Raw genomic sequence first — 16,760 nt, 5'->3', positions numbered from 1 at the left:
TTTATTACACCCTTGATTAAAATCCCAGACAAAGTCGATCACGCTGCACCAACTATTTCCGTCTGATTGAAGGAAATATGCCAGAAAAAAAAAGTTTTGTAATTTGTCAAACATTACCTTCAGTCATGAAAAAAAAAACAATCTCCAGCTGTGATCCTTTTGCACATTTGTGTTTTCTATAAAAACAGCAGCCGAGGAGAGCTGAGTCTCTTGTTGGGAGTGTGTTTCCCTGAAGGCACGATGAATCATCATCACTTTAATAGTTTCTTCAGAAAATGGCAATAAGATTTTCCCACGAAACAATTATTCTCTCAGTTCTGCTTCAAATACGGGCCAGTTTATGACGCATAAAAACGTTTTATTTAAAAAAAATAACAACGACCTGAATCTGAGGTTTGACTCGGTCGTCTGATTCGGTGTGACAGTGTTTAGAAAACACAGCTGTGACAGATGGTTGTTATTATCACAAATGAGTGGTTGCATCTCACCTCTGGGTTTTATTCGTGCATGCTTTTATTGCCAGATGTGACTCAACATTTAAATCAGAGCAAGTGTTTATATTTTTTCAGTTTGTTTACAATCCAATACGGTCATTTTGTCTCTAGTGGTGAGCAATTCATTGGGTACAACCAGTGACACCTTTTAAACATGTCAAGAAACAGAATGAATAAAAGTTCTCAACACGTTATATTGATACAGTAGTCCCTCGTTTATTGTGGGGGTTCGGTTCCAAATCGCCCCAAAATAAGTGAAAATCTGCAAAGTAGCAACGTTATATTTATTTTAGTATTTATATTTTAAGGTTTTAGAAACCCTTCCCATACTCTTGCAATGTTCTAAACTCTTAAACCTACGTCAATATACGTACAGTACTGTAGCTACTAAATTTTACTCACCGGCTCGGCAGAACAGGAGTGGCTCTCGGTTCCGGTCCGACTCGGTTCATTTCTGCAGACATCACCCGCAGCGACAAAGCCCACAATCAATGCTCTAAACTCTTAAACCTACAATACTAATTTTAACAACAAACTTATATGTAGCTACTAAATTTTACTTACCAGCGCATCCCTGCTTATAAGTCCTCGTGGGTCAGCTAGGAGCTCTTGGGTTCCTCGCTGAGTCTGGGGATCCGGCTTTGGTCCGGTTCATTGCAGCTCTTGAGCACCGATGTGTGTTTTTGGGGATGGGGGTGGGGGGGGGGGGGAGCTGACCATTGGTTGGCCGGCGCAGGACTGTAGTTGGTTGATTGAGTCAAAGTCTAGATCAAAAAAGTCCCGATGGGTTACGGAAACAGCACCGGATCTGCGGTGGTGTGCATCCCACTCGGAAGTCCTCATGAGCCAGCTACCAGCTCTCAAGATTCACCAATGGGTCTGGAGGTCTGGTTCTGGTCCGGTTCAGTGGGTTCCGTGCGGCTCTCTGCATCCGCTGGACGCCGAAGTCACTGTAATAAGGGCCAAACTATTTCTGATCAGAACAAAACTTTCCCTCAAGTTTTTCAGCAGAAGGAATTGGGGCTTCTGGGCGGGGCCCTGTTGCCTTTTGGGAAATGTGGTTATTACAAGCAGGGATACAGTGGAGGCTTACTGAGAGAAAACTACAAAATGGCAGCGCCTGTCCAAAGTATTTTATTTTTTCGTTAACTTTTTACTGTACAGTATCTAGTTCGAATAAGAATAAGTGTTTTTATTAATGTTTTTCTTAGTTCTTGACTTAGATCTTACTACTGTTTATTCTTTTACATTTTAACACTTTTGTTGGATGTAACTGGGACCCTGTATACACAATTTCATTCCACCACATGTACCACATGTGTTGGAATGACAAATAAAGAACCTTGAATCTTTGAATCCAGTGGTGTCCCAATCACGTGTGTAATATTAAAGTTAACATTCATGTGTCCTGTACAAATATATATTTGGTACAATATTATACATCAAACCGCAATAGAGCGAGTCCATGAAAGTTGAAACGCAAAGTAGCAAGGGACTACTGTATACTCAAGTTCATGACTGTTTATAATTTAATTTTTTTGTTTATAATTTAGTTTTTTTGGTTTATAATTTAGTTATTTTGCAGAACAGCAGTGGATGGAATGATTCACGGTCAGCTGGTGTGACTGAATCTGTTGTTCAAACTTGTTGCCAGCTAGATTTTTTTCCAAAGAACTAATCACTATTTTTATTATTACTTTTTTGTATTCTGTCACCTTTTCCTTCCCCCTGCAGCCACGCGTCCGCCTGGTGGTTGTCATGCCGATGAGTTCCAGTGTCGAATGGACGGCCACTGCATCCCCCTGCGCTGGCGCTGCGACGGCGACACAGACTGCATGGACATGAGCGACGAGAAGAGCTGCGAGGACGTCACGCACACGTGTGATCCAGCTGTCAAGTTCGGTTGCAGAGACTCAGGTGAGGAGACATGAAGGCATACGAAGCTGTGCAAAAGTTTTGGTCTACTTTTAACTTAATTCTGTTTTTAGCCCAGCATTTGTACCGTCAGCAAATTAAAAGTATCTGAAAGTCTTTAAGAAACAAAACAAAGAAAATCTATCTGACACAGATGAGATGCATCAACCTTCAGCTGACCATCTGCTGAATGGCAACTGTTCAGCTAACCGCTCGTTGGAAAGCACGTTGTTGGTGCTAAAATACATATTTTGGAGTCAAACTGTATTATATTTGCTGATTTTCACAAATTTAACTAAAGACACTGGAACAAATTGTGTAATTGTGACAGGCTGCTGATTGAATGGCGCCTCAAGATGCAAATGAAAATGGATTCTTTGCAAAGTTGTTTTTATGTCAACACAACACATCCTTTTAATTTAGGAGCCTTTTTATGCCTAAATAATTCACTGGTCAGAGTTAAGTGGCTAAACAAACTGAATAACATTGATCACATTACGTTTTTGTTTTTTTTACAAGTATAGCTTCTCTGAAATAAAATGCAAAACAGATGAGTTTTGCTCAGTTCTGTTGGTTAGGTAAACACGTTTGCAGAAAAGTGGAACGTTTCGAAGTCCCCCCGCCTTCTGTCTGCAGCTCGGTGCATCAGTAAAGCCTGGGTTTGTGACGGAGACAGTGACTGTGAGGACAACTCGGATGAGGACAACTGCGATGCTCTGGTGTGTAAGCTCTCCCATCACGTGTGCGCCAGCAACTCCACCATCTGCCTGCCTGCAGAGAAACTCTGCGATGGCACCGATGACTGCCCAGATGGCTCCGACGAGAAACTCTGTGGTAAGAAACAAAAGCACTCAGACTGCACTTCAGAGCAAGGTGAGCGCAGAACAGCAAGCTTCAGCTCTATGTCTTAACTCCTCACCCCCGTCTGTTTTACAGATCTGTGCTCTCTGTACAACGGCGACTGCAGCCACAACTGCACTGTGGCTCCTGGCGAGGGCGTGATCTGCTCCTGTCCGCTGGGCATGGAGCTGGGATCGAACAACAAGACCTGTCAGATCCAGAGCTTCTGCGCCAAGCATCTGAAGTGCAGTCAGCGCTGCGAGCAGGACAAGTTCAGCGTGAAATGCTCCTGTTATGAAGGCTGGGAGCTGGAGACTGACATGGAAAGCTGCAAAAGCATGGGTAAGGCCAAGCTACCTGTGTTGATGATGAAGGTGGAAGGTTTGGTCAGTAAAAACTAAAGAAATTAAAATGTTTAACCACAGTAAAGGAAGTCATTGTGAAGATGAAACTGAAGCTGGAAAGATGCACACTGATATCATGCTGAGCAAAAAAATGAAAGGAGTAAGAGGTTATCTGCTTTAATAGAAGTTTATGAGGAGGAAACAAGAAGTTATTTATGAATAGAATTTTAAACAAAAGAATAACCATAAGAACATCAGCTGTTTTGTTTATTAAAAGTCAGAAAAAGCCGCGTTGTGGGAAGCAGAGACCACTCGGTTGCACTACAACAGCTTTAAATTTTATCATCCACACAAAGACCGTCCAGTAGTTATCTCCCTGCAGCAACTAGCCGAGGAAGAAACGTGAATTTCTGCTGCCGTTCTTCATTTCTGGAGTCGAAGAGACGAGCCAGCAGCTCCCTGTCATTCATCCTGCTGCCCGTCTGGCTGCCTGTTAGCTACAGATAACTCCTGTCTAATTTACTTGGCGTTTTCATTACACGGGATTAGAGCCTCTCAACACGGGCCTCCCTTTCTTATGGGAAAAGTCACCCACTGCAGCGGTACATGGCTGACATGTTTTATATGCTGTGAAGCGGAGTTGTTCTGACGTGTTTTTTCTGAATTTATTTAACCAGGAAACAGGATGAGAGAGAAGATTTTAAGTGTCCTGGAAACAGCAGCACAGATCAAACTCACATTTATGCACCTACTTTATATCCATAGTAATGAAGGAACCAGGGTAACATCACAAACAAAAATTACAGAAAACAATTGTTTTTTTAATATTAATATTTAGCTGTGATTGCAGGGAAAAACAGTGGAACAAATGAGTCATATATTTTGCCAGGTTTGTAAAAAAAAATTGCTTGAACTCTTAATTCAAGCAACTCAAGATTTTTGTGTTTCTGCAGCAGAGTTTAAGGAGAAAAATCAGCAGTTTGAGCTTTAGAGATAAAATGAAGTTACATATACAATTATACAATTTTAAAGGATATAAACCAAAGGGATTAAACCAGGATTATCCATCCATCCATCCATTGTCTTTACCCGCTTCTTCCTTGCTTCCTAGCTATGTAAAAAAAGCATGTTATATAAATAACAATTAGCAGTGGCATAACAAATGTTTTACATCTTGTTGCTGAGGTGGGCTCTTGGGGAAAAAAGAATTTCTTCTTTTTGTCCACAGATCCGTTCAAACCCTTCATAATTTTCTCAAATCGTCACGAGATCCGTCGCATCGACCTGAACAAGGGAGAGTTTAGCGTGTTGGTGCCGGGCCTCAGAAACACCATCGCCCTGGACTTCCATCTCAACCAGAGTTCTCTATATTGGACTGATGTGGTGGAAGATAAGATCTACAGAGGGAAGCTGTCTGAGAACGGAGGTGATTTTTTAAAATGCAAATCAGTGAGATTTCTGCTATTTTATTTTATTTTTTTACATTTGCAGCTTCAGTCATTGTAACAACATCTACAACCGTTTGCATCACATTTGCATTCATTCATTCAACCTTTATTTAAACAGATAAATCACACTGAGCCTTGAAGACTCTTTTACAAGTGAGACCTTTTTGGACAGACAATAAAAAGTGGTGAAAAATGACACACAGGGTTTGGAGACAAAAAAAATTCCTAACACGCTTTTAACCTCTGTTTGAAAGTCAACAGCATGATAATGAAAAAAAAATCCTGCACATTAGCACATAATAACGCCGACATTACATGCGCGTGCGGGGGAACGCAAGGGCAGTACGTCCGCCCTGGAGAAGATCAAGTGTTGTTTGTGAATTATTAATGAATAATTCATAATTAAAACTAGAGAAACTGCATTTCCTGTAAAAATGCAGTGTGAATACTTATTGCAGAAGAACTTGCTGAAAAACAGCTGAACTTAGCTAAAAAAACATGTTGAAATGTAGATGAAATAGAAGAAGCCTAAATTAGCATAAGAAAGCAGAAAGAACAGATATTTGCATAAATAGGTTTAAATAAGCAAAAATATGCATACAAATTAGGAAATTAGCTCAAAAAAGCTGAAATTAGCAACAACAAAAAATGGCTAAAAAGTAGCTGAAAGGAAGAAAGAAGAAAACAACCAGAGTAATGTGGAAAGAGCTGAGATGAGCTAAAAAATGTGGAATTAGCTGGAAAAGCTAAAATTTGCATTAAAAACTGCTAAATAGTAGCCAAAAATAAGAAAAAGCTGAAACTAGCATTATTAGGGTGAAAAGAATATGCTAAAAAAGTATCTGAACAGGTTGAACAAGCTTAAATTAGCAGAAGAAAGCAGAAAGAACGTTTGCCAAATTAGGCTAAAGAAGCAGAAATTAGCACAAAATAGTGGAAATTATTAGGGAAAAGTTGAAATGAGCAAAAAACGGATGAAAAGTAGCTAAAAAAGCAGAAAGAAGTTTAAATTCAGAAGGAAGTGGAGAGAGCACATTTTTTGCTGAATTACGTAGAATTTTTTTAAAATTTGTCCAAAAAATGTGGAATTAGCTGAAAAAAAATCTAAAATTAGCATAAAAATAGCTAAATAGTAGCTGAAATAGTAGAAAAAGCTGAAACATGCAGAAATAAACTGAAAGGAGCTAAACAAGCTGAAATTAGCAGAAAGAAGTTAAGAAGCACAAAAATGTTGTAGTTAGCAGAAAGAATCTGAAAGGATAACAAAACAGCTGAAATTGGCAGAAAAAAGTTTAAACTTGCATAAGACAGCTGAAAAAACCTGAAGCAGAACAAAATGTGAAAGGAGCAGTAAAAGGTTGTAAACAGATCTAAAGATTTAAAGGATGTAAAATGAGCTCAATTAATTTTTTTGTGAGGAAAAAAGTGGCAGAAAAGGCTAAATATTTCAAAAAGCTAAAGATGCACCAATACCAAAAGTCACAGCACCCTTTTCCTGAACGAGCTGAATGTTTTTTGATTCATGATTTGTTGAACCAGCACAAAAATTGCGGAACGAGAAAGATGCTGAAAAACGTACAAAAGAAAAATGGATCACAATAGTGTGAATGCTTCATAAGCGTTCACACAATAGAATTATCTTTATTTGGCCAAGTTGTGCAAACAAGAGGTCTGACTCCAGTTCCAGTTTGCAGTCAATGAGTATAAATGTAAACATGAGCCAAGACATCATTGTTACAAAAAGTGTTCAAACTTTAATGGCCCAAAAACTAAAACACTACTCATTAATGATTGACACTAATTGTCAAAACATTGTGTGAACACTAAGTGTTTTGTGTTTTTTAATGCATTCCGGTTTCAAAATTTCAAATTGTTGTTGTTTTTCTAATTTAAAATAACTTTGTGTTAAAAATTCAGACCCCTCTGGCTCCAATTCAGCCTTTAATTGTAACAGAACCTTTGCAGAAAAGGCGACATGGCATCATAAAGGTCACACCACTCGATCATGTCCTGCAGCTCTGTCAAAGCAGACCTCCCCCCTCCTGAAGCAATAACGCTGATACGTCTCTGTGTGCAAGTCTGTGTAGCCTCTCGCTTTATTTTGTTCCTGCGCTGCCATGTTTTTATGTCTGTGGACTGTAAACAAGTCGGTGTGCTAACATTGTTCCAAACGCAATAATGAATGACTCATCTGAATAATTACTCGTCGCTCTCATTAGGGAGGCAGTTGTAAATTAAAGGGTTAGAACGAGTCTGAGAAACGTGCATTTTCAGTCCCGACACCACACAATTAGTTTGGTTTGTACTGTAGCATCACATCCTCCTTTTCCTCTATAGTTTTATACGTTTTCTCCCCAACAAGGCATCTAAACAGTCCGTAAAGTTACAATTTACAATGCAAGGGTTTGATTACAATTAGGCCACAATCATACAGTTGTATGTCTTCTAATTCATAAAGCTCGGCAGCAGATCAGGACTTCGGGCTACAATACAATCTGAAAAGACATAAGCAAATCCCAGTCTGCACAGCCTCTAACCTTGCAAATTTAAACAGAGTGCAAGTTCAACAAGAGACATCAGCATCCCTGATAACTTTACTTTGTTAATTAGTGTAATTTACTAGGATTAAATCTGTTTTTAAACACTTTTATTTATAAAGATTTTACTTAAAATCTCACCAGTTCTTTTCTCTTATCCTGTGTGTTATTGAAGAAATGGCGTACTGCAGATGAAGAGCCTTATTAGGATCAGGTTAGGCAGTTTTAACAGTTCTGTCTTTTTTCTCTTATGTTTGTAGCTTTGACCAGTTTTGATGTGGTGATCCAGTACGGGCTGGCTACACCCGAGGGCCTGGCAGTGGACTGGATAGCAGGAAATATTTACTGGGTGGAAAGCAACCTGGATCAAATCGAGGTGGCCAAGTTAGACGGCACCATGAGGACCACGCTGCTGGCGGGGGATGTGGAGCACCCTCGAGCCATTGCCCTTGACCCCCGAGATGGGTAAACGACTGCACTGTATTGCTTACTCTATCTCCTGCAAACATATTTACAACAAACTGCTACGCAAAAATATTGTTCTACAGTAATTGTGGTGCAGTATTTTTAATATGGCGTGCTTCTTGTGCATCCCTGCAGGATCCTCTTCTGGACAGACTGGGATGCCAGTTTACCGAGGATTGAAGCTGCATCCATGAGCGGTGAAGGCAGAAAGACTATTCATAAGGAAACTGGCAACGGCGGCTGGCCAAATGGACTCACTGTAGATTATTTGGAGCGGCGCATCCTCTGGATCGATGCCAGGTCAAACAAAGAGGGGAAAAAATCCCCTTCTTATTGTCTTTTAACAATCTATAGAGAAAGTTAACTAAAGGTTGTACATCCTACAGATCCGATGCGATTTATTCAGCCAAGTATGATGGTTCTGGACTGATTGAGGTTCTGAGGGGCCATGAGTACCTCTCCCATCCATTTGCCGTCACCATGTATGGCGGAGAGGTTTACTGGACGGACTGGAGGACCAACACGCTGGCTAAAGCAAACAAGTGGACCGGAGGCAACGTCACTGTGGTCCAGAGAACCAACACCCAACCTTTTGACCTGCAGGTCTACCACCCATCCAGACAGCCACTGGGTAGGAATTCACAAACTCACCATCTGTCCATGAATGAGACTCGCAGATGCATGCAGCGGTACAAAGACGTTACACGAAATATTAATGGATATACATTTTACAAGTTATTTTTCTTTGTTCGTTTCTCCACAGCTCCTAACCCGTGTGCAACAAAAGATGGCAAAGAGCCCTGCTCTCACCTCTGCCTCATCAACTACAACCAGACGTTCTCCTGCGCTTGTCCTCACCTCATGAAGTTGGGCCCTGACAAACGTACATGCTTCGGTGAGTTTGAGCTCATGTGCACGCTGGAAACACACTTTCAGTTTCAGTTTGAGCTCACAAACAGTTTGTTTGTTATTTTTAGGCAAAACTGTTGAAAGCACAGTGTAATCCCAGCAGGGTTTTGTCATTACATCTTTGTTGTGTGTATATCGGGCCTTTTGTTTACTATTTTAACGCAGAAGTTCAGATCTTTTGATTTAGCGCTCTGTGGAAAGGTTATGGGCGATTATCATCTTACCTGTTGTAGATCACTCTTTGAACAACCTCAGCTTAGAGAAACAGAGTTTATTTCAGACCAAATTGATGAGTTCACAGTTAGTCTGAATGAGGCCAAGACAAAGGTGTGTTGTCAGCCTTCTCAATAACGTTCTGAGAAGGAGGCTAACGGCTCAGAGTAGGAGGCTGGAGGTTTTTCCCAACATCAACACATAGATATTCTGTGCGATGAAAATGTTGGTGAACGCAGACAGTTTAAACACTGATCACTGATGAAAATGTCTTACCAGGTCTGCAGCTCTGCCTCACGTTCAAAAATCATCTTATTGTTTTGACACAAACTCATTAAAACTGACTAAACACTAAACACACTAAACTATACCCTAACTATGAAACCCAAACGCGCTAAATATCACAAATCTCTCAAACCTCATGACTCACTCCCGCTCTCACTTTCTTTTTTTGTGCGCCAAACTCCATTCAACTTCCGCGTCTTTTTCTTCTTCTTTTTGCAGTTTTTTTTTGGCATTTGACAAATAACTTTGAGCCTCTGTCATAAAGGAGGGGGGAGGTTATTTATCTGTTCGGCTGGGGTGGGAAGTGAAAGCGGAGGGTGATGGGGGTGTTTTGTCCCCGAGTCTGCTTGTCTATGCTGCTGCCTCTTGCTCTAATGTGCTTCAGATATGACGAGGATTTTCAGAAAAAGATGTGGCGTGAATTATTTTCATAACTCTGGTTTTACTTGGCTATCAACACAATTTAGCGACTGAAATTGGTCATGTGACTGTCACGCTCTGGCACGTCATTTGGCTCCAAAGGGAGAAAAAAATGTCAGTTAGAGTAGGCTGTGAAATCGCTTTATAAATGTTATTGAAAAGGTAGGGTTGCTGTCAACGCAAAATTCATGGCAGTGTAAATCTTTATACACTAATATTTGTACAAATTGCTATGAAGTTCTTTGGTTTTGGCCCTGCTCAGACTAGCCATTAGCTTGTCAGTCTGGTCAGAATTGAACTTTCTCTCCAAACTATGGCTGGTTCAAGACCTATCTGAAACAGGTATGATATTAACTATACATATCCTTTCTACAGTACTAAAATTTAAAGAACCTGAACATTTTCTTTTAAGTTTTTTATGATGCTTTTCAGTACATGGAAAAAGCCTTCACATATAAAGCACCAACAGACCTGTTCATCTCTGTGCTAGTTTCATATTCTCTACAGAAGTCTCTATTATCTTTGGGGTTAACAAAACTGAGGCTGTGTTGCCATTAACACCAGTGAAAACCCCACTCCTCCCATTCAGTACATGGTCATCATAAGTCTTCTGTCTTCATTTCTCCTTCCATGTCTTCCTGTCTTTTATTTTAGCTGCATACAGTTAAACGATGATTGGCTGTTGAGCCCATCGTAGTTGTTTTGTATCCTCACTGATTAAATTTCACCATCATGTCTGAGCAATCGAGTCACTCAGCCACAAAAAGTAACCCAAGTCAAAGATACAATTGGATTCGTTGTGGCAACAAAATCACCAACAGTCATTTATCTTTGTTGCAACAATCAGTTTTCGATTTCTCATGGATTGTGCTGTTGGATTCATCTCTCACTTTGTTTTCCTCCTGATGGATGCATGTCGACATCTCTTCTCCCCTGCAGAATCCCGGCAGTTCCTGCTGTATGCTCGACAGATAGAGATCAGAGGAGTGGACATCGACAACCCGTATTACAACTACATCATCTCCTTCACGGTGCCGGACATCGACAACGTGACCGTGGTGGACTACGATGCTCTAGAGCACCGGATCTACTGGTCCGATGTGCGAACTCAGACCATTAAGAGAGCTTTCATCAACGGTACTGGAGTCGAGACTGTGGTCTCTGCTGGTAAGGAAGCAAAGGATACAGGACAGATAAGGTCTGTCTTGTTTGAAAAATGTTTTGATGGTTTCTAAAGAAGTTTAGAAATGTACTAAAAAATAACACTTTATAGTTAAAACCTATTTTTTGGTTGCTTGTAGTCCTAATAATTTTATGGCCTCCTTTACTCAACAATAATCCATTCTTAACAGAAATACTGCAGCCAAACCACTTTTCCAACAATGCTGTTTGTATGGAGGCTTTAGTACCCAGAATCTGTTCCCAGCTATTTTCTCCTTTTGTTACACTCATCCAACAACCACATGCTTACTTGTTGTTTACTTTTCTTTTTTGCACTATAAAGAAAAAACAAGTTAGCATTAAAAAAATAAGATTTGATCATAACATTCAGTACTTTGGCTTAAGGTTCAAGGTGACTATTGTCATTCGCATCACAAGTGGTACATGAGGTGGAATAAAATTGTGTACTCAAGGTCCCAGTTACACTCAAAAATAGCAAAAATATAAACTATAAAAAAAAACAGTTTACAAGGATTTAAGATATACGCTAAACTGTAATAATATACAATAGTGTATTAAACAGCAACCTGAACATGAGTCTGACGTTAGCAGGTGAGCATGAATGAACACAGCAACATGAAATAGATCAGCAGCAACATGAAATAGATCAGCAGCAACATGATATGATTTTTCACAGTGATTATCCTAATTAGAGTTTCATGAGTCTAACATTGTCAGGGTAAAAGCTGTTCCTCAGTCTAGTGGTTCTACACTTAATGCTCCTCAACCTCCTTCCTAAGGGGATCGGGGCAAAAAAGTGTGTGCTGGGTGAGTGGGGTCCTTCATGATGCAGGTCTTCCTGCATCTGGAGGTGTAGATGTCTGTGATGGTGGGGAGGCTGACTCCAACAGACTTCTGTGCAGCTTTCACCACTCTTTGCAAACACTTAAGTCAAAAATATTTCAGAAGTTACCAGCAATAAATGTAAATCTATTGTCTGTTCGTAAACTACAAACTTAAACACCATATGAATAATAACTTAAAAAAAAAGGTTATACTACAGAATTTATTCCCTATAATGTTTGATTTCAGGAGTCTGGTTGAGATTTTGACTATAAAATCTGTATTCGCTAGTTAACTAGACATCATTAACCTCACGCAGACTCTCACTGGTACATTTTCATCTTTAAATCACTTCTTGGTCTGCTGCCTTCATACATCTCTTCCTTCATGTCTCTGTGTGAGTGCAGCTACAGCGTGCGCTCTCAGGACATTTTTACCTGCAGTGTTCCCTCAGTGAGGACCGAACTTGGCAAAAGGGCCTTCTCCTACTCCGCTCCTGTTTCCTGGAATATCTTGCAAAACGATCTGAAGCTCTTGACCTTGACCTCTCTAAGGGATTTTAAACATCTGCTAAGTTCATGGCATAAAATAATGCAGACATGTTCCTGTTTTTAGTTTCCTACATCACTTTATAATGTAGCTGTTTTTGTTTTACCTGTACCTCAGCTGTTTTCTTTGTTTAATTCAGATCTCTCTTGTAAATGAGTCCTCGAGGCTCAATGTATAACCTGTATAAATAAAGGTTGAATGAATGTTGTTTATGTTTCTTCAGATCTGCCCAACACACACGGCCTGGCAGTGGACTGGGTGTCCAGGAACCTGTTCTGGACCAGTTATGATGCCAATAAAAAGCAGATTAACGTTGCCAGACTGGACGGCTCCTTCAAAAATGCTGTTATCCAGGGCTTGGACAAACCACACTGTCTGGTGCTGCATCCAGTACTAGGGTCAGTCCTACACATATACAGTATATATGTTTATACACACCACACTCATAAATATGCCACATGTAGTGAGACTTTGGACATTGCCTGCACACAGTCTGCTGACAGACACAGGCAAAGTCTGGTTTTCAGTTTTCCCATTGCTTTGCTTGTATTTCTGAGTGTTTTGTCACTCAGGCAGCAGGCTGAATTTTTCTCCTCTTGTGTCATGATTCTTCTCAGCTGCTGCCTTTTTATTTTGAAAGTTTCTGCATTTAAAACAACCCCAGACTGTGTTTTTCTCTCCGTCTCTTTTTCTGCTTTCCTCTCTGTATTTATCTTACATCCTGTCCCCTTCTGGTAACATCAGTTTTTTTCTCCCCCTCCTCTCCTATCTCGTCTCCTGAAACTTCCTGCCCCCCGCCACAATCTCCAAACAGAACCTGGTCTCAGTCTCCTCTCGGCCAAGCAGAGAGATCACAGACAGACCTTCTATATTTATTTGTTTATTTTTGTTCTGCAGGAATGTCTGCACTAGTGAGTATTTCAGATCCGAGAAGAAAAGTTTACACCTTCGTCTCTTTACGGGACTTAGCCCAGAAAAGCAGAGGAATGTTTCCGATCTGAGCTCTGTAGGCGTGAGTGAAAATGAGAAGCAGATGGTAGACCCATACATCAGGGCTGTCTGCTTCTTCTGCCACACAAACACACTTGACCTCAAATAGAGAGGGCGGGGTCATAAAAATGGCAGGATATTCACTTAGTGTGTTTGCACAAAAACCTCAAACGTGAGCATTTAAATGTCTGATTGTCCTTATTTTAAAGACCTGTTAGCAAGTATGTTATAGGGGGCGGCTGTGGACGAGTGGTTAGAGCAGTTGTCCTCCAATAGGAGAGTTGGGGGTTCAATTCCACCTGCAGTAACATGTTGAAGTGTCCCTGGGCAAGACACTGTCCCATTGGTGCGTAAATGCGATAAAGCTTAATCTCTACAGATTCAGAGCTTTGTACAGATCTAGTAGAGTGCTGTATGAATGGGTAAATGAGGACAAAGATTGTGTTGTAAAGTGCTTTGAATATCTTGATTAGATAAAAAAAATACTATATAAGTACAGTCCATTTACAATTTACCATTTATATTGAAGCATGTGGTTGGATTTCACAGGAAGTGGACCATCAGGCAGGACGTACCCTTCAAACAAACAGAAAACAGTCGCACGATGTCACATCGTGGGGGAACAAAAGAACTGTTGCAACAACGAATGAACAAACCTTAGATATGATGAGCTGAAAGGAACCGTGCAGATCATTTGGAGTGTGGTTGTGTTTGGGGAGTGGTGGCGCAGAGGTTAAAGATGGGCCTGTGATTGGAAAGTCGCAGGCTCAACATCAAAATGTGGGTGGAAAAGGTGAAACACCCACACCTGCCTCCACCCTCATTTATCCCACTCTGGGCCTTTGAGCAAGGCTCTTAACTCCCACCATTTGCTCCAAAAAACAGGTCTCTCTTGAATATGAGTACTCATGACTCAATGAGACTACCTGTATAAATAAAGGGTAAATGAAAAATGTTGAAAAGGAAAGAACAAATAATTTCCACTTTCTGCAGCTTTTATTTGTAGCAGCCTGGAGCACTTCTCTGACAAATTAATTGTGCATTTCTAAACTGGTATCAATGTTAAAGTAAAAAAAAAAGTTTTTGTATGAACTGCTGTGAAATTGAAGGTATTAGAGTAATTTTAAGATGGATAAATTACATTTGTTTTGTCCCCACTCTGACAAACCACTAACTTGTACATTTGGTCAAAGTTAAACCTTATTTTTTCAAACTGATAATATTGATGATACAGGTACAAAAAAAAAAACCAATTGTTTGTTGTCATTCATAGATCTTCTTTAAAAGATCAGAACTATTCCTTTAACATCCATCCATCCATTATCTTTTACTCTCTTCTTCCATTTTGGGTCACGGGGTTCCTTTAACATATTATTTAAAAATTAAAACATCTATGCTTGGGAGCATTTGCACTCATTTCTATTCAAATTATGTCCAATATTCTGAGACTAGGATTGACAAAATAAGGAATATTCAAAAAGTTATTTTGGACTGTTGTGCTGTAGTTTCAGGATTTAAAGAAAAAAAGTTATAAACTGGATTAAGTGCAGCACAACTCCAATTTCACAACAGTAGAAAATGTTCCTCATGTCATGAAGTTCTAGTTTAGTCAATAAAAGGCCAACATTATGAAAAGATTTTTGTGAAGTGAGAGCTAATTGTTGGTGGTGAAGTTTGCTCAACAGTGAAGACATGAAGTGCAGAGAGTTCATTTAGTTTTGCTTATGTCCACTGATTATTTGTGTGTACTTCCATCAGGAAGCTGTACTGGACAGATGGGGACAACATCAGCATCGCCAACACAGACGGCACCAACATCAGCCTCCTCTTCAGCAACCAGAAAGGCCCCATTGGTGAGACTCCGACCAATGCAGCGCCTCCTGGTGTCACAGCAGGAGAGCACACTTCTGTACATTTTTCTTTGTTTTGCAGGTCTCTCCATCGACTTTGATGCTGAGCAGCTTTACTGGATCAGCTCTGCAAATGGCACCATTAACCGCTGTAAACTGGACGGCTCTGAGCTGGAGGTGCTCGAAGGGGTCAAGGGCAAACTGATCAAGGCAACGGCTCTCGCCATCATGGGTACGACATGGGAAAATGTTCATTTTTGACCTGTTGTGATTAAACACCATTTTCTACAAATATGTAAATAGTTGATAGTAGTTGATAATAGCTGAATTTAGGAATGTGAGTAAATGTTTCCGTGTCTGATGAACAAAAGTGTCTTCTTAGTGAACGGCGTCACTAAAAGCACCTCGGTGGTGTTGCTCACGTGTCTTAAAGCTGCTGCAAATCCAAATCCTGCTACTTGTAGAGTTTATGGTTTATTTAAACTAGCTCAGTAGATTTTAGACAAAGGTTTTTGTTTTTACAAGTTTATTTTTAGACACGCTCAATTATTTTATCAATATTTATCACAAATGTATTTATATCACTCAGGAATGCTGCGTTGTTTGGTTGAGCTGGTTCACTGATTATGTAATACATTACTTAATTTATTTTTTTTAAGTTTTAGTTAGTTATATCAGGGGTTCTCAAACATTTTGGGTTCAGGAACCCCTTACAGGAGAGAAAAAGTTTTAGGGTCTTCTTTATAACACTCATGTTTATTAAATCATTTTCTTCAATTTGTCTCTTTAATGCAATGGAAATATTTGTGTAATAAATACTTCAGACCTGTTCTTTAATAGTGTTGTTATTGTTATAAATTGTTATACTTTAAAACGGGGTATTTTTCATTCAAGACACACAAAATTAACAATTTTTTTTTATTTCAACTTCCAAAAATTACATTTTTGAGAAAATTAACAGTATCAAAAACCACTTTAAAACTTTACCTATTCACATAATGAACATAAATGTATCGCTACTTCTTCAAATTATTACAGAAAACCTTTTACATCAAACTGAACCAAAACATAATCAGACCAAGTGACTTGGCTTCATTGGTAAACTGATTGATGCCGGAACGCAAATGGTGGGTGGGCCAGAGGGGGGGTCTGGGGGTCCTCTCCCAGAAAATTTTGAATAAAGTAGGTGTGATTTCCTGCATTTTGGTGCTCTATCGCGGTTTTTCAAAATAAGATTGGACATGACACACGGCTGATTGATGAATGAGCCGCACGATCGGCATGGAGTTTTTATTTACAGTAAATTATTTTAAATAATTTAGCACCTGCTGCACATTTGTGCAGCCCTTACTGCAGGATAAACTTCCTGCTGCAGCTAATCAGCTGTTCACCGTGCAGAGTGGAGAAGTGGGCGTGGCCAAGAGCGCTTGCAGGTGGCTGAGAGCAGAGGCGGCAGAGAGCTGAAATCATGACATGCTGTGCTCTTTTAGAGCGTTTA

The 16,760-nt window shown here is 40.0% G+C and overlaps 1 protein-coding gene across 1 annotated transcript in view; it reads left to right on the top strand.

Moving 5' to 3' along the window:
- LOC119412850 (low-density lipoprotein receptor-related protein 1) overlaps positions 1-16,760 on the top strand; it is a 151,952-nt gene that overhangs the window by 94,372 nt on the left and 40,820 nt on the right. The window contains exons 22-33 of the mRNA XM_037679887.1: positions 2,229-2,411; positions 3,045-3,242; positions 3,345-3,590; positions 4,821-5,018; positions 7,838-8,042; positions 8,178-8,342; positions 8,429-8,673; positions 8,806-8,937; positions 10,809-11,036; positions 12,646-12,820; positions 15,171-15,265; positions 15,345-15,494. Coding sequence (XP_037535815.1) covers positions 2,229-2,411; positions 3,045-3,242; positions 3,345-3,590; positions 4,821-5,018; positions 7,838-8,042; positions 8,178-8,342; positions 8,429-8,673; positions 8,806-8,937; positions 10,809-11,036; positions 12,646-12,820; positions 15,171-15,265; positions 15,345-15,494 — 2,220 coding nt within the window. The remainder of the gene's footprint in view (positions 1-2,228; positions 2,412-3,044; positions 3,243-3,344; positions 3,591-4,820; positions 5,019-7,837; positions 8,043-8,177; positions 8,343-8,428; positions 8,674-8,805; positions 8,938-10,808; positions 11,037-12,645; positions 12,821-15,170; positions 15,266-15,344; positions 15,495-16,760) is intronic.

The sequence above is a fragment of the Nematolebias whitei genome, chromosome 7, assembly GCF_014905685.2.
Source record: "Nematolebias whitei isolate Nwh7 chromosome 7, NemWhi1, whole genome shotgun sequence".
Lineage (NCBI taxonomy): Eukaryota > Metazoa > Chordata > Actinopteri > Cyprinodontiformes > Rivulidae > Nematolebias > Nematolebias whitei.
This window is presented reverse-complemented; position numbering and strand designations above follow the sequence as displayed.